Genomic DNA, 20,849 nt, shown 5'->3' on the forward strand with positions numbered 1-20,849 from the left:
AAGCTGCCTCGGCAGGACGTGAACTGAGGGGCTGGGAAAGTGGGCGGAGCCTTCTACTGCCTCAATCGGCAATCAGCTTGTCTAAAACAAGTAGGTATGTTGAGCTTGGTTGCTCAGGCCTGTAATCGCAGGACTCAGGAAACTGAGATAGGGGAATTACCAGAAACTCAAGGCCAGCCTGGGCTACATGGCGAATTTGGAGCCAACCTAAGCTAAAAAATAAAAAATAAAATAAATAAATTAAAACAGGACCAGAGAGATGTCTCAGCAGCTTGCATGCTGTCAGACTGATGACCCGGGTTTGGTCCCTGGGACCCATAGGATAGAAAAAGAGAACCAGCTCTATCAAACTGGCCTGTGGCATCCCGTGACACTCACGCACTCTCTGGTGTGTATTTATATATATACACAAATAAATACTTAAAAGAGAAAAAACGGATAGAATAGACATGTCCATGGTAGAAGACCTGAACCTATCTGTCATGTGCAAGGCCTTGGGATTCATTCACAGCACTGGGGGCGGGAGGACCCACAGCCCCAGGCAGCCCAGTGGCAGGTTCACTGGGGGCGGGAGGACCCACAGCCCCAGGCAGCCCGATGGCAGGTTCACTGGGGGCGGGAAGACCCACAGCCCCAGGCAGCCCAGTGGCAGGTTCACCGGGGGCGGGAGGACCCACAGCCCCAGCCAGCCCGATGGCAGGTTCACTGGGGGCGGGAGGACCCACAGCCCCAGGCAGCCCGATGGCAGGTTCACCGGGGGGCGGGAGGACCCACAGCCCCAGCCAGCCCGATGGCAGGTTCACCGGGGGGCGGGAGGACCCACAGCCCCAGCCAGCCCGATGGCAGGTTCACTGGGGGCGGGAGGACCCACGGCCCCAGCAAGCCCGATGGCAGGTTCACTGGGGGCGGGAGGACCCACGGCCCCAGCAAGCCCGATGGCAGGTTCACTGGGGGTGGACGGACCCACAGCCCCAGGCAGCTCGATGGCTTATTTCACTAGGGGCAAGAGGACCCACAGCCCCAGGCCGGTCCATGGCAAGTTCCAGACCAGCCTAGTCTCAAATCTGAAGCATCTTAGGCTACATAGCAAGATCCTGTCTGAAAACAGAAGAACCACATAAAATAATACAACAGTTACAACTTCAGAAAATAAACAGACAGCAGATACATGTAGAGCTTTAGAAAAAACAGAAAAAGTCTTCAGGACTGTGGATGGGGCTAGACTATAAGAAAATGCCAGTTAGCTCAGTATCAGGTTTACAGAGGAGTGTATGGGAACAGACCCACTGCCCTAAAACAAGCTGCACGAAAGAGAAGCAGCCCCACAGCCTGGGGATCCTCAACTCGATGCTGCCCCTCACTTACCACCTTCCTTACTCTGCCTTGGGCCCCACTGTCTGGGCCACAATCCCCTCATGGGGGACTGCCCAGTCCCTGCCCAGCCTGTCTGCAGTACCCAAAAAGTGATGCTAGGTACAAGTTTCCAACGGTGGCCACACACAGAATACTTTCCCGACCTCCTGCCCCCACAGGCACCGGCCTCGCCACGGCGCCTCTGCCGCCCCCACAGGCACCGGCCTCGCCACGGCGCCTCTGCCGCCCCCACAGGCACCGGCCTCGCCACGGCGCCTCTGCCGCCCCCACAGGCACCGGCCTCGCCACGGCGCCTCTGCCGCCCCCACAGGCACCGGCCTTGCCACGGCGCCTCTGCCACCAACCCGGAGCTGTCTGCCCTCAGTGCTCCCTCTGCCACTGGCTCCAGGCAAAGCCGACCAACCACCCCGAGGCTGCATGGGCTCTATGCTGTGGGGTCTTCTGTGCTTTACCGCCCTCCGGCACTTCAGCTGTGTTCTGTTGTACAGTCGCTCTTGACCAGAGTCCTTAAGGGGTGACAAGGACATGCTAGGCTCCCCAGGCCCTGTCAATCCAGCATGAGACACCCTGGGCTTCAAATCAAGTTTAATAAATAAAATAGCGCTGGGCAAAGGCAGTCTCACATCACAGTGTCCTCGGTGGGGCGGGGGACGGTCGAGTCCAGCCGCAGAGGCTCAAACAGCACCGCTCTGCCAACACCGGGCGGAGCTGCCTGCCCAGGGACCCCACTCCGAATTGTAAACACCAACATAAATAAAATGGGGGAGGCCGAGGACAAGATGGGCCCAGCCATCCTGCTAGGAGCCTCCAAGGAACTGAGACCCACAGGACAGGCGGGTGGCAGGGTGGTGCTTCCAGAGCTGCGCCCCAAGGTGTCCCAAGGAGAGGGGCCGGAAGGTAGCAGGCCACCTGCTCCTCACCCGCCCGGGCTGCTGAGGGCCCACCGCGGCGCAGGGTGGGGGTGCAGGCAGGAGGCAGTTGGGATATAAAGTGCGGCTTTTCCTGAAGTGGAGACGGCGAAGGGCCGAGAAGGGTGGCCACAGGGCGAGGTATATGGCTCTGTGCCCCAGGGTTCCACGCTGAGCAGAGGCTGGCGGCCACAACCCCGCTGTGGTGGGTAGAGAGCTGGCCTATGGAGGGTGCCCGGGCAGAGGCTGCTGGTGCGGGAGGAGTCCTGCCCAAAGCCCCAGGCAGCACCGCCTGCCAGCCTCTGCTGGCTGAGGGGCCAGTGGCTGGCTCCATGTTGGGACTGGCCCTCTTTGAGCCCAGCTACCAGGTTGACGCCATGGCGTGGTGGCAGCCTGGGGCTCCGGCGGTGCTGGGTGCTGAGGTCTGGGGTCTGTGTGGGCCTGGCCACCTCACTGAGTCCCATCACGTTCTGAAGCAGAGAAGGCGTCACACAGGCCTGCACGGGAGGGGGTCAGGAAGACTGACGGGCAGGCCTGGCAGTGCTGCCATGTCCATTCTGAGCACACATGCCACAGGCGACCAGGGATCAACAGGTCATCACATTGCACCTATGGGAAACCAGAAGCAAAGGTCAGTGGCCGAGTAACCCAGGCTCCGCCCATGCCAACCACTGCCCCCATGAGAAACACAGTTTTGTTTCTGCCAGGGTAGACTGAGGCAGAGCAGGGAGAGGCCTGGCACCTGCACCCACTTGCAGCACTGTGGACATGAATAATGAGAAAATATTGCCAAGGAGAAAACTAAGGAAGCCATAGAGGAGGTAAAACTGGGCAACCGCAGCCCACGGAAGCCGCTGTGGCCCTGGGCACTGCCAGCCCGCTCTGTCCTGCAGCCTGAGGAAGGTGCTAAGAGCGGCACTCACTGTGACAGAGGCTCCGAGCGCAGTGTGGAGGCTGGGCATGCTGGGTGGCCAGTTAGGAAGGGATTCACATCCCCAATGCCAATGAGTCCAAATTCAGTGACTGACAAGGCCACCTGTGCAGAAGCCATGGGTTCTGCAGTGTCCTCGCTCAGATCCACAGGGCTGGATGAAAGAGGCAGCTCCTCAGATAGCGCAAGGTCCACAGACAGCCGGGGGCTGCTGCTCGGCTCGGGGACGGGGACAGCTGGTGGGAGCTCAGCTGGGGCAGCCAGGCCACTGGGCTGCTGGAGCAAGGGCATGGCAGGGGGCTCATCCAGCGCCTGGAACAAACACGCTTCTGGCTCCGAGGACGGGCAGCCCACTCCAGGCTGGTCAAGTCCACCAGCTGTGATGTCCACACTCAGAGGCTCTGAAGGGAGAACAGTGGGAGCGGTGTGAACAGAGACTCAGCCGCCCACACCCAGGTCCACAGCTTTAGAAACAAAACATCAGGCCTCTGTGGGGAGAGCGAGCACTGGACGCCAAGCACAACACACAGGAGAGCCATGAAGACATGAGGCCTCCGCCAACAGACCTAGGACGAGGAGAATACTTGCTCATGTCTCCTGCATGAGTGCACTTCTGTCTCTCCCGGTCACAGGGTAAACAGGGTTGGCACCTGAGAGCAGGACCAAGCAGGCTCACTGCTCACAGGGAAAACTAACTATCCTTACCCACAGCCGCACCGCATGTGAACTCACCCACGGGCACGCCTGCCTCACACTCCTGGTCAGAGCGCAGCCGGGCAGGGCCATCAGGGTCGAGACCATCCAGGTCCTGTTCAGCATCCCTGTAGGAAGAGGGCTGTGAGAAGAAGGCAGCAGGAAAGGAGAGCCCCACTGGGAGGGGCTGTACCACACCCACCCTGGCCAGACGGCTAGCATGAGCACATACGTGGTTCCAGAGGAGACGAACTTCCTCCGGCCGAGCCGTGTCTGCTGGGCAAAGTAGTCGTAGCGCTCAGACTTCTTCCACAGGTAATAATACTCCACACACTCGCCCACTGACCGGGTGCGCACCTGTGTGGACCATAGGCGTGCTCACTGCTGAGCTAGCTGAAGGCCACAAGGAAGGCTCCCCTAGGACCCCATGACACCTCACCTACTGCCCCTACTCCCCAGCAGCCCCATCAACTAGCCGGGGGTGTTCTTTCCCTGACACCATGAGCACCTGCCTCCCCCATCTGTGTTGCTCTGCGTATGCAGCCAGCTAGGAACACAGGTGCCAGACAGCCTCGACCTAGAGGGCAGTGCGTGCCCAGGATACTGGCTGCCACCATCAACAGGGACTTGGAGCTATCCTGAAGACACAGCTGAGGACATGCACTGCAAGGGGGCCCAGTGCGTCTCATCTGTACTGTCGACCCCCAGAAGACACATGTCAGCCAAGTTTACACGGCAGTTCCAGGGTTCACATGAAGAACGCCCACACTGCATATTGGTGGGATCCAGGATGAATCGAAAGAGGAAGCCAGCCAGCCGAGCACCCATACCTACCACCTTGTTGACAAGAGACACCAGTCACCTCATGCTCCCATCGCCAGGGTGACTGCACTCTCAAATCACAACCAGTAACAGGCGTCCTTAAGGTGTTTGTGGCCAGAGGTTTGGTCACAGCAATAAGTGACTAATACAGAAAACGGATGCTGAGAGGAGGTGCCAATGCATGGACAGACCAGACCATGTGGCCCACAAGTGTCTGGAAGGAGCATGGAAGAACATGGAGCTAAGAGGTAGAAGCTCTAAGAGGTAGAGCTTCATGGCCACTCATGGGCGGAGTGTAGAGAGAAACACGGCCACTCATGGGCGGAGTATAGAGAGGAAACACGGCCACTCATGGGCGGAGTGTAGAGAGAAACACGGCCACTCATGGGCGGAGTGTAGAGAGAAACACGGCCACTCATGGGCGGAGTGTAGAGAGAAGTACACACAGCGGACGCCATGCACTTCCTAGAGGGAACAAGGCTGGCCTAAGGTCACTCGGGCTACGGTTCTGGCAAAAATTCCAGCTGCCTCCTGTGACTCCTGAACACTAGAGTGGAGCTGAACTCAAAAGTAACACACAGGGATGGGCATAGTGGCACACACCTTTAAACCCAGCAGTCAGGAGGCAGAAGCAGGTGGCTCTCTGTAAGTTCCAGGACAGCCAGGGACACACAGAGAAACTGTAGCCCATCTTTGCTACACTGCCTGTGGCTTCTTCTCCCACCCCTCCCCTCCCCCGCTCCCCTATCACTAGACAGGAAAGGACAGAGGCGGGAAAAGAAATAGATCCTTGAATCCAATTTCTTTCTTGTTTCCTCTTTTAGCACAGCTACTAACAAACCACAACTGATACCCCAGTGACCAACAACCACCGACCCCGCCTCTCAGGGCTCTAGCATTTTTAAACCCTCTGAGGAGTTCCCAGAATTCCAAACTTCCCACAATCGCAGAAACTATCAGCAGCTGGCAAAACCACAGCTCTACTAGAGCAGAAGACAAATCACAGTCAGCTGCTGGGGACAGCCCAGAGCGGCCCCACATCCCCACACCTGGGAATGAAATGAAAACACATTGCTGTATCTGTGGTTTTTTTTTTTAAAGAAATGAAAATTCCAGAATTCTCACTACAAGAAACTGTCTTGAAAAACAAAAACAAAACAAAAAAGTAACAGGCACAGCAGCTCTGTGGATACTTCAAACTGGGACGTCCTGCTCCGTGCGCCCTGCGCCCTGTTAGAGCCACAGCGAGACAACAGGGCAAAGAACACGTGAGGTTCGGTCGGGGAGACAGACATCAACAAGCAAGATGCCAGCCGCAGATGAGGCTCCAACCGCGGCTTCCAGCGCTGAGCCCCTGAGCTCTGCACTGGGGGAGTGGAGAAGGCACAGAACCTACACAGAAGCCCCATACTCATCTAAAAGAAGAGCGCTGGGCTGAGGTCACTGTGGGGCCTTCCTCAAAGCAAGTGCCCTGGGAAATGAGTCTCCAGATGCAGCCAATGTGAGGAAGCCACCGCAGTACGGTGGCCATCACATGCTGGACTGGCAAAAAAAAAAAAAAAAAAAAAGGCGGGGGAGGGGACTCCAGGGATGGCTCAGAGGTAAGAGCGCTGCCTGTTCTTCCAAAGGTTCTGAGTTCAATTCCCAGCAACCACATGATGGCTCACAACCGTCTATAGTGAGATCTGGTGTACATGCAGGCAAAACACTGTATATATGATAAATAAATGAATCTTTAAAAAAACAAAGTCTGAAAGTACCAAACATGTCTCTGGCTTTGCAGAAGCAAAATGCAAAATGGAGGCTTGCACCAACATTCTGGAAAGCCATGTGGACCAGGTCACCCTGAAAAGCAGTGACAGTAAAGCCCAAGTTCCCATGGAGACACCAGGACGCTGGTGTGTTCTGTGCCAAAACTGCAGGACATCTGCCAAGGAAAAGCTGCAGGCCTGGGTGGAGCTGGAGGCAGCACAGCTCCAGCAGCGACGCTGCCTCAGGCCGCTGGAGCCCCGAGCCCAGCATGAGCAGGGCCCGCGGCGTGGCATGTGCCTCAGTGGTGTGGGACCCGTGGCGTGGCATGTGCCCCAGGGGTGCGGGACCCGCGGCGTGGCATGTGCCCCAGTGGTGAGGGACCCGCGGCGTGACATGTGCCCAGTGGTGAGGGACCCGCGGCGTGGCATGTGTCCAGTGGTGCAGGGCCCGCGGCGTGGCATGTGCTCCAGGGGTGAGGGGCCCGTGGCGTGGCATGTGCCCAGTGGTGCTTTAGCTCCTCCATTGCTCTGCAAAATCAGCCTCACCCACCGCTGTCCAGAAGTGCAGAGCTGTAGTTTTCCTTCGGTTTGTTTGAGGTTTTTTGTTTTTTCAAGACAATATATAGTCCTGGCTGCCCTGTAACTCACTCGTAGAGCAGGCTGGCCTTGAGCTATCTCCTGCATGCTGGGGTTAGAGGCGTGCCCCAGAATACCCAGCAGCTTATTTATTTTGTGTATGCGTATTTGCCTCTGTGTATATATGTGCACCACGTGTGTGCCTGCTGCACCTGGAAGTCAGAAGAGGGTGTCCCGCCTCCGAGAACCAAATAGTAGACACAGCGAAGCACGGCGAAGTGCTGGGAATCAAGTGGGGACCTCGGCAAGGGCAGCTCATGCCCTGAACCGCGAAGCTCTCTCTCCAGTGTCTCCAGCCTATAGCTGGCGTTCAGACTTGCATCAAGCCTCAGACCACACTGGGCAGTGCAAGGCCAGGGCCAGTGAGGTACAGGGAGAGACTGTGACAGTGAATCTCATCAACTTGCCCAGATTTGCAGTTACCTAAGAGATACAACACAGCTTGTTGGAGTCTCCAGAGAGATGTGACTGTTACAGAGAACACGCCCTGGATGTAGACGGCGCCATCCCATAGGTAGAGGCCTGAGCCAAGAACAGGCCGAGAATCTATGCTCACGTCTCTGGCATGCAGCTGGGAGGTAAACCGCTACCGCATGCTCATCAGGCCTTCCCTGTGCTGAGAGGGGCCACCTTCTAAACTGTGAGCCCAACACACGCCCTCCGTAAAGCCCTTCTTGGCCAGTATTTCACCACAGTGACAGCGAAGGGCTGAAACAGGACACGCGTACAGCCACAGGGACAAGTGATGGACAGGACACATGTGCAGCCACAAGGAAGTGACGGACAGGACACAGGTGTAGCCACAGGGAAGTGACAAGAGTGACAGGACACAGAAGTAGAAACAGCGAAGTGATGGACAGAACACAGATGCAGTGACAGGAAAGTGACAGATAAGACACAGATGCAGGATCCAGGCTTCACCCATGGTGCACCTAGCAGGCTGAGGCACAGATGGCAAATCATCCCATGGCCATCAGCTCCTTCTCTCAGGGGGCCCATGCTCCTGCAATCCCACAGCTGTACACAACTAAAACCCGAGGCATTCCTACTTCTCTGTCCCCAGTGCTGTCCCACCACACCCACAGGTGCCCTCCCACCTGACATCCCCCTGCCCAGAATACAGCATTTTGCAGACCCAGTGTCTGGACCCCGCCCTGCCCACAGGTCAGGTTGCCTCTGGAGGGCAGGCCATGGTGAGAAGCTACACAGGCCCTTTGTGCCTCGCTGCATCCTAAACAGCACATGCACAGTCTGTCACCAGAGGAGCCACCAGCCTGACCAACCCCTAGATTAGCAGGTGCACCCCTGGCTTGCCAGTTCAGGGCTGAGTGCTGCCTCTAGCCAGCTGGAGTCACGGTTACACCAAGCAACATCCCGGTGGCACCCCAGACCCAGACCTCACCCCTGCACCACCACTCACAGACAATGACACCAATACCCCAGTAAGAACGGGTCCCCAGCTTTGACAAAACATGACAAGCAGCAGGGACAAGGGAAAGTGCAGAGAGCTGAGGCCAGCAGGAAATGGCAGCCCAGAGCAGGGCCACTTCCCACAGGGGACTCGGGTCTGTGAAGAGAAGAGACTTGGGCAGTTCTTGTCTCAGTCAGCAAGCCCCACTGAGGAACAAAGGGCCAAGCAAGGTGTGGGGTGGTTCAGAGCCTCAAGCACAGGAGCCTTGTTTCTCTGGGGGAGGGAACTGGGCCTGATGAATATGGTCAAGACCAGAGGGAGCCATGGACAGGAAGGGTGGGTCTACCAGGAGAACGCGCCTCACCCACCTTGTTGGCCTGAATCAGGTGGAAGTTCTTCCCATGAACACGGAAGCCATGTTCAAAGTTCCTGCACTCCTCCTCGCTCCAGGAGCAGAGCCCATCTGCAAACAGAAGTAGGGGTGCTTAGCCAGCTCAGGGGCAGCAGGGACAGAAGGGGAGCCCAGGGCTGTAGCTCACCTCGAATCACCTTTACGTTGAACCTCAGCCTGCGCAGGGCCTCTTCCACGTTGAAATTACACTTCACCAGCTCATACAGCGCCTGAGGTAGAGCGTGGTTTACCTTTCCACCAGTCTACCAGAGACAGCACAGAGTATACCCACACCACAGCCACAGGGCCACAAGCTGCACCCACACCATAGCCACAGGGCCACAAGCTGCACCCACACCACAGCCACAGGGCCACAAGCTGCACCCACACCACAGCCACAGGGCCACAAGCTGTACCCACACCACAGCCACAGGGCCACATGCACCCACACCACAGCCACAGGGCCACATGCACCCACACCACAGCCACAGGGCCACATGCACCCACACCACAGCCACAGGGCCACATGCACCCACACCACAGCCACAGGGCCACATGCACCCACACCACAGCCACAGGGCCACATGCACCCACACCACAGCCACAAGGCCACATGCACCCACACCACAGCCACAGGGCCACATGCACCCACACCACAGCCACAAGGCCATATGCTACACCCACATCAGCCCCAGGGCCACATGCACCCACACCACAGCCACAAGGCCACATGCACCCACACCACAGCCACAAGGCCATATGCTACACCCACATCACAGCCCCAGGGCCACATGCTACACCCACACCATGGCCCCAGGGCCACATGCTACACCCACACCATGGCCCCAGGGCCACATGCTACACCCACACCATGGCCCCAGGGACATGTGCTGCACCCACACCGCGGCCCCCAGAGCTACAATGGTGTCTGCACCTTGGCCTTGACAGGCATCTGGAGTGCCTGCTCTGTCATACCAGCACTGACACCACTGTCCCTCACAAGTGAGTTCAATGTGAACTCCATCCCACTGGCCATACCGCCTGGCCATTCCCCAGTTGCTGCCCAGCATGTGGCCCCTACCTGCTCACTGTCCTTCACCACCTCGCCCTCTGGGATCTGGGGGCCGGCCATCTCCTGCCACCTCCGCTTCACTGCCCTGTACAGGAAGTCCTCCACCTCCCGCTCTGGGAGCACACTGGGGCTCCACAGCAGCTGGTCTTCATTTTCATAGACTGTGGGAAGAGGTGAAGAGTCAAGTGTGACAACAGCCACCCACATGGGGGAGTCAGGGCAGATGCCTCAACACCTCCCCACGGGTGGCACCAACTCCTGACACTTGCAGCTCAACTTTCACACCTGGACCCAAACTGGCTATGGGCACTCAGGGAAGAGTTAGGAGGCAACAGACCCGCCAGCAGGGCACAGGTGGTTCTGGAACGGCTGTAAGTACTTCCTCTCAGGAGGTCACAAACACAAGGGACACATGGCAATCCTCACGTAGACAGCGCCACTCAGTGTGCCCATCTGCCAACAGAGTTTTAGCACACAGCAAGCACGAGCAGAAACAAGAGGAAAGCACGGAGCATGGCCAGGGCAATGGCGCTCACCTATGGTCTCAGAACGTGATGGTACTGGCCAGTCTCTACACAGAATGTTCTAGGCCAGCCTGACTGCACGAGGGCCTGTCTCAACAAAGGAAAGAAGCATACAAACAAACAGCGACAAAAAGTGACACTAGACCGAAGTCCATGAATAACCAGTGGAATCTGTCACATAGAAGTTCACAAAAACCCAACATTACGCCATCTTTAATCCCAGCACTGTGATGCAGACAAAAGTGGATCTCACACTCGAAACACAGACTTCATGAACAAACACACTTGTGGACTCTTCCCCACGCTCCAGAAAGGCAGCTTCAACCCTTCCACAGGGCAGCAGAGCCCTGGTGTTAACACCTGGCAAGGAACAAAGGCCCTGTGACTGCAGGCCACTGCCCCATGAGCAGGCACAAGCTCGTGCAAGGCAGCATGGAAGCGAAAGGCCCTCATGTTAGTCCTGCGCCATGCTGAGGCCACAGAGCTTGGCAGTGACACACACCACTCTCCATACAGACCCCAGGTCCCCGGACCTGCACTGCTTACTTATATCTCACATGCCTGGGGTTCAATATGTAGGATCCCCCTCAGATACAGGCCAGTGTGTCTTCTGCTGGGTCACCAGCTGTGCAGGATTTATAGGTGTGCCTGAGAAGGTTACACCTGGCCCCCAGTCCCCACCTCACACTGCTTCCTGTCTACCATGAGGCAACCCCCTCTGCCAGGGGCTCCCCACACCATAATCTTTTGCTTGGGCCCATGGAGCCCAACAACTATGGATCAACCCTCTGAAACTGTGAGAAAAAAATAGATCTTTTGTGACACACACACATATACACACACTCACAAACATACACAACACATACATAAATACACACATATACACACTCATAAACACACATACATGCACACACGTACACACAAACACCCACATACACACACACAAACACCCACTCACAAACTCATACATGCACACGCACACACACACACACTCACTCATGAATAAAGTCTGAAATGAAGCCTCATGCTGTTTCTCCCAGGCATTTGGCCACAGCAACAACAATGACGCTCACACACTATGACTGATCTGACCCCACTTAGGACGCTGTCCCGCCAGTCTCCATGAAGCATGCAGTAGCCTGCGTGATGACACCACTCCAGCTCCACAGGAGCAATTAAAACAGCAGAAAGTGCCAAAGGCAAGCACAGGGCACACAGCTACCAGGGGAAGGAGCCGGACTTCCCTGCCACTCACAGACATGCTGGCAATGGCCGGAAAGCAGAGAGCACAGCGGCAAACGGCAGCCCATAAGCAGCCTGTGGAGGACACACTCGCGTCAGGGCTGCCCCAGCAGCTGTGCACCGGCGCCTGACGCTCTTCACCACACCAGCCTGATCCAGGGCACATACTGGACACCCGACAACTACTCGTTCTCTGCTAACCGAGGTCAGCAGCTGGACACGGGCTCTTTCTCTGCTGAGGCATCAGCCCTGAGCACGGCACAAGTGAGGACACACTTCATGGTCACCCTGAAGAAACGAGATGGCTCAGCAGGTAAAGATGCTTGACGCCAAGCCTGACTACGGAAATCTTAGCCCTGGAGCCCACGTGGTAGAATAATCCTGCAGGCAGGTTGTCCTCTGACCCCCACATGTGCCCACATACACAACACCTATACACACATAACGTATATAGCAGGTGTATATAAAACTGTAAAGAAAGAAGCTAAGCTGTCCCCAGCGAATGACATAAAACACACACAACAATCCACAAAGCATCAGCAGGCACTGCACAGACACACAGAGGATGGAGGCCATCCTGACATTAGGAAGGCGGCCACAAGGGAGGGACTACTAGGAAGAGACGTGCCCCACGGTTGTGTCCCAAACACCCCAAAACTCCTACAAACCATAGGTACACTGTACAGAGTTAGGTCCCAGCATGCAGTGCTGACAAGAAAGGAAGCACCTGCGATGCCTGCACACTGAGGACTCTCCACCCTAGTGAGGACAATGTGACACCAACCAAGAGATGAATGCACAGCTAAGGACTACCTGGCAGCCACCACACAGCAGCACACTGCGTGGCAGTCCACAGAGGCCCATGGAAGAGCCTGGATGACAGCAGGTCTGGGCTCAAGGACACAGTGGGGTACGTGCTTGTGCTGTGTTGTGTAGGTGTCTCTCGGTCCCACCCTGGGTGTCCCTGAGCCTGTAGCTAAGTGGGCTAACCCCCTACGCAGCCTACATTCCAGCACTCAGCCTGACAAGGTCTCTGGCCCCGGCTGCTGGGCAGTCCTGGTTGGGCAGGCTGGGGACAAGAAGTCCAAACAGGAAGGAACCTCCCAGATCAAGGAACAATTAGGGGCCCCAGAAGCAGCAAGGATATGGTTTCCAGGCCAGGCCCGCTCAGGGAAAGGCTCTGTTGGTAGTGTCAGTAGAGACAAAGGGTGGTGGGAACCATGAGGCAAGGGCCATTACCCCAGAGCTGGGCTAAGAATGGTGAAGTCCACCCACGGACAGCAAGCAGAAGCTTTTGAAAGTGTCACTTACTCTCAGGGACCCTAGACAGGACCCCACAAGGCCCCCTGAACCACTTACTCTTGTCACAATGTCTGTTCAAGTGCAGGATGTTGAGGTCAGCTTGGAACTGAGGCCCCACCATGATCTCCTGCAGAGGAAAGGTCAGGGTCAGGAAGTGACCAGCAGACACGAAGCAGGACCCCACAGGCACCACGTGCTTTAAGCAGAGGTTGTCACCAGAGCTGTGGGTCTGCCTGACAACGCCCACTTCCGCACTCTGGTGGATAAGATGGAACACCCTGCTGCCTGGCCCTGCAGACCGCTGCTGCCAGACACTGGGCCACACCACCAGCCCACTCATCCCCAGAGCAGCAGAATCACAGCCCAGGTCCAGACACACAGTGGACCCCACCCCACCTCAAAGCCACAGGGCCACCCCACCTCTTGGGGGGGCATGGGGCAACCACATAGCTCCGCACCTTCTTGCACTTGTTGGAAGGGAGTGCATCCTCCTCAGCGTCGGAGGAGGCCGAGGAGCCTGGGCCATTATCATCAGCCAAGAATCGGGCTGCAGGAAGAGAGGCAGTGAGGGGCACCCCCCACAGGCCCTCGATGGACACTCATCCTGCAGCTCCCACCCTGCACCATGGCCCCCCAGTTGCTAGAAGCTGGCGGCCTGGAGGGCACCTCTGACAGCCTAAAGCCACCATGCCTGAACTGCTAATGCAGAGACCCACTCCTGTCTCACCCAATCCAAACCCGCCTGTGGCAGCTCACACAGGCCCCCAAGCCCACCTGGGCCACTACGGCATGTCCCTGAAAAGCCCTGGAGCCCAGGCCATGCCCGTGTGCCTGCATGCTGCACAGCCATGTGGAAAGGGCCAGTGACACCTACACCCACTCTGATGAGGAAAGAGGTCCGAGGCCTCATGGGAGGTGACAGATGGGGTGAGGTCATCAGCAGAGGACTGCGTCTCTTCCTCTTCTTCCCCAGAAAGCAAGTCCTTGGCTATCTGCTCCTTCGAACAGGACAGTAAAAATAAGTGTGGCAACTGCTTCCCCAACACCCAGCACCAACACCAAGACAAAAGGCCAAGCCTGCTGGGGGGAAGGGGACAGAGATGACCAGCTCAAGCCACCATCAGTGTTGGGCCAAGATGCAGACTCCACCTGCCCTCTGGAGCTCTAGCTCCTCTCCCAGCCACAGCTCCCCAGGACAGAGTCCATCACCCAGACTAGAACAGCCCAACCCAGGGCAGGGTCGCCACGGGTGTCCCAATGAGGAGAGCAATCCCGAGCCTGGCCTCCCTCCCGCTCCCCTCCCACTGACAGCAGCCTGGTGCCTCCCTGGCGCCCTGTCGGGGAGATTCCCACTCACCTTGTCCAAGGTCATATCCGGGAGGGTTGGGGCTGTGTCCCCGCCCTCGCTCTCCTGCTCAGAGATGGGGTCTGAAGTCTCGTACCCATACAGCGCAAGGAGCTCATCCAGGGGCATGTCGCTGCTCTGGAAGGAGCACAGAGCCCTCAGAGTCTGACGCCTAGGGCTCTGCTGACCTACACAGCCAGGCCCCCTCGTTGCTCCTCCGCAAGCCCCCGAGGAGCAGGACACCTGCATCAGGACCACTAAGGAGTTGAGCTGTATAGAGATACAGCAGGCTCCAGCAATCGCCAAAGCTTTGGGGAACAGGCAGGCTGAGGCTGCACCAGCAACGCAAACCAGCAATGCATGGGCGGGACCCCACGGAGCCCAGGGAGAGCAGGTGGACACAGCCTGGCCAGGCCCCCATACCTGGTCAATGAAGTCCTTGCCCAGCTCCTCGTCCGGCTTGTCGGGGCACTGGGGGGCCTCGGCACACCCCTCGTGGAGGCTATAGCTCTGCGACAGGAGCTCAGTGAGGTTGAACTGACGGTCTGCAGAGCCCATGGACACCACTATGGGAGAGCGTGGCAGGTAGACAGGGTGTGAGGACCAGGCTGGGGTGAGCCTGGAGAGGCCCACAGGCTGGGTGGGGTTGGGGCTGGAAGGCCATGTGGACTAGACAGGAGCAGGTGACAGTAGAAGGCCATGGAGGGCCCAGGTCTGGCCCCACAGGATCCCGGTAAACATGGGGTGGGGGTGGGGCATAGGCAACAGCAGGCAGGTCACCGCCGGAGCACCCACTTCTGCTGTTGCAGACCCACATCCATGTGACGTTTGTGGTGGCAGAAACCTGTATCGGTTCACCTTCACGGACCCACAGCAGGGGACCAGCACATCACTAGAGACCTTAATGCCACCAGGCAAGCTGCCACCTCACAGAGGGTCCCTTGGTCACCACCATCCCGTAGCTCAAAGGATAGGGAATGTACTGACCGTTGTGCACACCTCCAACTGACTGGGGACACTGAGCCTCCCTGGGGGACACCGAGCCCCGCCCCCCGCCGGACTCTCGCCTGTGCCTGCTCAGTCAGGCTGAGGACAGTTCTGTCTGTGGAGATCTGGGGCAGCAGGGGGTAGTACCTGCCGTGGTCTGCAAGCTGGGCTCCCGAGGGCACAGGCTGTGTGCAAGGCAGGAGGCCACGTGAGGACTCTGCCTCTCCAGCGAGGAGGCCTGCAACAGAAGGCAGGCAGTGCTGGCTCAGGAGCCAAACCCACCGGCAGACCACACACGGCCACTGAGGCTCGGACCAGAGCCTGGCCACCAGGCAATCTTGAAGACTGCAGGGGAAGCAGCCTGGGGACTAGCCAATCACAGCACCAGTGTGGAGGGACCTTGAAGACATGGGGCTTAGTGAAAGATACAGACACAGAAGGATACACTTGTAACACTCTCGACAAAAAGGCCAGAGCAAACAAAGCAGAGAGTGGCGCTGGACGGGAGGGTCGCGGTGGCTGCACAGGTCCCACTGTACCCAGTGGCAGTGACAGCACACTAAGGCTCTCTGCAAAACCAGGACCAACAGACACAGGGGCTGAGCCTGAGCATGGCCCCCCCACATCTGTGCACCACTTCATCAACACTGGCCAAGGCTCCAGTGTCACTGCAAGAGAGTGAAACAAAGGGCAAGAAGACAGACACCTCTGCCATCTGGTGACACTGACTTAGCTCAGCAGCGCTAAACGCCATCTTGTTCCCACACTCCAGCAATGGACAGCCCCTAAATTAAGGAACGAGCCCCACTCTCACTCCCAGCAGCTGGGACATACACAGCACCTGCGCTCTAAGAACACAGCCATGCTGACAGAGAAAAGACTGGTAGCAGAGGAAGGAGAGCCAAGTTCCCGGCCAAGGTCCCCACATTGGAAGAGGAATAGAGACCCTCTGAGGTGTCCTAGCCAACACCGCATGAACTGTAGAAACTGGCAAGCCAACTCCAGAAGCACACACGGAAACTTGGGGGACCCAGAAGCGGCGCAATAGTCCTAAAACAGGTGTTCCTGCTTTCAGAAATGACTAGCATCACAGACAGCTCAGCGGGGTGCTGTGGGTCCACAGACAGGCACAGGTCAGAGGCACATAACTGGGACCTCAGAGACAAATGCCCGGTGGCCTGGACACACAAGTCCAATACACGTGACCAACAAACGATCGACACTACAGGTGACAGAACTCACAGAATGGGGAAAAAACTCAGGTAAAGCACACATCTGTGCGTGTGCGAAGACCGCTCACTGAGCGAAGAGAACAGCACAAAGCACACATCTGTGCATGTGCAAAGACCGCTCACTGAGCGAAGAGAACAGCACAAAGCACACATCTGTGCATGTGCAAAGACCGCTCACTGAGCGAAGAGAACAGTCCAGCTAGCAAATGTGGCAGGCTATGAACACATCTCTCCAAAGACACGCATACAGTGAGAAGACGCCGAGCTCCCATCAGAACAGAGTGCAGCACAATCCACAATGGGCAACAGAGCCCACGTGTGCAGCACCCAGGACAACAGAGACCCATGACCCTGAGGTCAACACCTGTACTCCAGGAGAACGGAAGATACGCAAGCAAACCACTCACCTCGGGCAGAAGAACAGATGAACAAACAAAGCCAACACCGCAGAGCATCACACAGTCGCTCACGAGCAACAGTGGGGCTGTCGTACACGCCACCAAAACAAGGAGGGACCTTGCAAGCAGTGCAAACAAACGGCCACACAGTGTCAGGGCACCACGACAGGAAATGGCCCCCATAGGTGAATCCAGAGACTGGAAGTGGGTTTGCGCTGGCTGAGCACTGGGAAGGAGACAGAGTGACAGTTCATGGGAACAGGGCTTCCTTCAAAGGTGACGGAATGCTCTCAAAGTGACTTGTGTTGGCAGTCACGCAACTCTGAAAATACCAAAAGCCACTGAATTGTACACACTACAAGGGAGAGAGCACAGGGTGTACCTCGGCAAAGTTGGGGGGAAAAGAAGAAGAGGGGGAGAGATAGAGACGAGAGAACAGCGTGGGGCCAGAGGGATGACCAGGGGTTCAGAGCACCAGGTTCGGTTCCTAGCACCCCCACACAGCCCATAACCATTTAACTCCAGTTCCTGGGTATCCTGCGCTCTCTTCTGGTGAAACACTAATACACAAAACGAAAGATAAACACTCAGGAGGCAGAAGAAGCAGGCGGATCTCTGTGAGTTCGAGGCAAGCCTTGTCTAAAGAGCAAGTCTGGGACAGTTAGAGCTGTTACACAGAGAAACCTCATCTCCAAAACCCAAAAACAACAACAACAACAACAAAAAGATACTTTTTTTTTTTAATTTTCAAAAGTTAGATGTTATGGTTTAAAACTTAGAGGTGGGGCACTCATCTACCCCAAAAGAGAAACAAGAAAACTAAAGCCAAGAGACATCAAGTTATTTACCCAAACAACACCCAGCAAGGACCCCAGAAGCCGCGCAGCCAGGTCCCTCCACTGCGCCTTGATACCCAGCAAAGGGGTGACAGGAGGCACAGGGCTACGCACTCCCCAAAAGATGTGCCACGAAACCCGCACGGTTGTAGTTCAGGAATGACCACAGCCCAACTGGATTTGAGGGTGCCTCCCCACATGGGGGCAGAGGACTAAGAAAGCAGAGGATGAGGGGGGCCACATAGGACAGGGACTAGAGGCAGGGCAGGAGCACGGCACTCAGGCAGGAGTCGGGCGTCTTACACTTTGTACCAGGTGCAGTGAGGCAAGGTACCCTAATCTTGGAACACAGGCTAATGTCAGCCATGGGCTGATGCAAAACCACCCGAAAGAAGCCCCAGTGTCCTTGCAACCATGCCCAGTCCTGCCTAGCTCCCTATTGGGTGGCTGGGGGCTCTGCCCAGAGACCAGCATCTGTCCCTGTGAAGTCAGGAGGGGAGACACCACCGGACCTGCAGTTGCACGACAGGCTAGCAACAGTCCCACAGTCTCATGATCCAGACAGATTAGAATAACCCACGCTTCAGGTCAAGGGTCAGGGGTCAGGGGTCAGGGCTCGTCAGTGGGGTCAGGCAAAGGGGAGCTGAGAACCAGCTCCCTGCCAACTGGGTCAAGTTCAGCTTCATGTGACCTCAAGGTCCAGACAACTGACTGACCAAGGCATACATACAGACATGGTCACTAGACAGCCAGGCATATTACTTCCCCAGGTTCCGAAAACTCAAAGGCCACCAAAGCCCCCTCGGATTTGTGGCAGAGGAGTGGTTGGGAGGTTAGCCTAAGATGATCAGGATGACAACAGGACAAGCACACTGGAAGCTGATTCCCAAGGAAGAGGCCAGAGGCAAGTGGGTTAACATGGACACCATCACCCTGACTTCTAAGAAGCCTGGACACAGTGCAGGCGGCACCTCACTGGCAGGTCTCCCAGTGAGACACAGGGGACCCAGGATCCAGTCAGGCTAAGACTATGAGGAAAGACAGGTGCTAGCCTTGGAGGCTGTGTCCCAGAATTCCACTGAGCATCTTCTGAGGCACAGTCTCCGTGCTGTGGGGAAGCCCAAGCCACACACACACACACACACACACACACACACACACACACACACACACAAGACCACATGTATGTCCTGTGGCTCACAGCCCCCACCGGGTGGAAACTTTAGCATTAACTCCAAGTCCAGTTACCTACATACTGCAACCCACAAGAGGCCAAGAGAACCCCAAGAATTATGAGAGGTCACAACAAGTGAGTGCCAAGGAGTTAAAAGCGCATTCCCAAGAAGAATGACTCAAGAGATATGACCCACATCCACACCCAGGCAAGGGCCCCTGAGCCCCTGGTGTCCCAGCCTCACCCCTCCACTGTGGCAGCCAGGACATCCCGAGAGACGGGTTCAGCCTGTCTCCACCCACATGGAGCTAGGACACAAGCTGGGGGCTAACCCGAGGCACAAGAATGAAGAAAACAAGGTCGTGGCTGGGCAGCGGGGATCGGAGATGGCATCCTAGGGGCCAGAGGAAGTGGGACAACTGACAGGCAACTCCGTGGGAATTCAGGGTACCAGAAAGGAACCCAGGTGCCGGGTGGTCTTATGAGGACTGCAAAGGGTAGGCACACTGAGGAGATGTAGCTTATACTAAGAGTGGGACCAGCCACTCCCACAGCCGAAAGAGACAGCAGTTTCTGGGTTCCACCTTCCACTGAGGCACAGACTAACCAAGAAGCTGACAGAGGACTTCATCTAGAAGACCGTGGCCACTCTTATGAGTTCAAAACATATGCACCCCAGCCACGGGAGAGAACGCGCGGCAAGATCCCACCGGCCCTCGCTCGGTTATGGGAAGACACCACCAGGCTCCCACTTGAGATGGACTGAGGTAGACAGAGGACAGCACACCGGCACAGGCTCGAGAGTCTCCACCATGCAAGCCACACAGGGCAGAGCACCCTCCCTGGGGCCAAAGAGCACCCACTGGGTCACCATGCCCCGAGGGGTATCAGTTCATCTGTCTTGTCTTCATAAGGTCTCAGTTTCCCCAAAGCCCTAACCCCCCCCCCCACCCCCGGCACAAAAAGAAGGAAATAAGCCCGTGAGAACCCTCTGAATTAACCAGCCAGAGAGGTCCAACAGGACCCCCAGCCCCCGGCCCTGGAGCCCACGCGCGGGCCTGTTGCTGCCCAAGCGGCCCGACTCGCGCACCGTGCTGAGTTCCAGTCCCGGAGTGACAGGCTCGCGGCGCGTCGGTGGGGGCTGGTCCCGGAGTTGCGCGGCTGCACCCCGAGGTGCAGGTCAGCTCCGGGCTGAGCACCGCAGCCCCGCGCCCGCGGGGAGGCCCTTGCCCTCGCACCCACAGCCAGACGAACTCCACGCGCGAAACTTTGCGCTCGCAGAGGAGTGCCGCGGACTCCGCGCCCTGCTCATCCCCCAGCGCGCGCGGCTGCAGTCCCGGCGTCGCCGTCCCGCACGCCAGCGCAGCCCACCCACCCGGTCCCAGGCGCCCTCCCGCCGCGCGGCCCCGGGTCTCGGCCCGGCACCCGGACGCCCGCGCCTCGCGCCCCTCCCCCCCGCCAGCGCATGCGCACCGTGTCCGAGATGGGAGGGGGGGGCCGGCGCCCACGGAGTTCACGCTCCGGCCGCAGGGGTTGGTGATGGGGATGCTCGAGGCGCTTGGGCTGAGGGAGCACAGGCCGGACCAGGTCAGCCCAGGGTAGCATGTGGGAGGGGCCGCTGCCCAGCCGCTCACTCACCTCCGCCATGGCCGAGCGTGCGCGCGGGAGGCGGCGGCCGCGCGGTCCCCGGATGCGGTGCCGCGCGCTTATTGGCGGAGGCGCCGGGAGGAGGTGTGGGGCGGGGCGCGCGGGTGGTGCGTAGTAGGTGTGCTGGGGCGGAGTGGAGGTCTGGAGCCACGGCAGGGTGCGCCCCTCCCCGA

General features: G+C 57.6%; 1 protein-coding gene across 4 annotated transcripts; it reads right to left on the minus strand.

Moving 5' to 3' along the window:
• Positions 1-1,942: 1,942 nt before the first annotated feature.
• Positions 1,943-20,741, minus strand: MIER2 (MIER family member 2). Of its 4 annotated transcripts, none has more exons than XM_084797250.1 (14): positions 20,668-20,741; positions 15,537-15,627; positions 14,826-14,968; positions 14,415-14,540; positions 13,932-14,055; positions 13,516-13,604; positions 13,115-13,184; positions 9,999-10,150; positions 9,066-9,147; positions 8,895-8,989; positions 4,139-4,263; positions 3,946-4,034; positions 3,206-3,614; positions 1,943-2,891 (listed from the first exon to the last, which is right to left on the minus strand). In XM_084797250.1, exons 1-14 carry the CDS (start codon positions 20,674-20,676, stop codon positions 2,870-2,872), a joined length of 1,626 nt encoding a protein of 541 aa, XP_084653376.1. In that variant the 5' UTR covers positions 20,677-20,741; the 3' UTR covers positions 1,943-2,869. The 4 variants fall into 4 exon arrangements, with proteins under 4 accessions (XP_084653376.1, XP_084653375.1, XP_084653374.1 ...); XM_084797249.1 differs by lacking the exon at positions 20,668-20,741 and adding an exon at positions 20,503-20,660 and having other exon boundaries at positions 13,932-14,049; XM_084797248.1 differs by lacking the exon at positions 20,668-20,741 and adding an exon at positions 20,503-20,660.
• Positions 20,742-20,849: the final 108 nt, after the last annotated feature.

Source organism: Acomys minous, assembly GCF_964271855.1.
Source record: "Acomys minous genome assembly, chromosome: 9".
NCBI classification, from domain to species: domain Eukaryota; kingdom Metazoa; phylum Chordata; class Mammalia; order Rodentia; family Muridae; genus Acomys; species Acomys minous.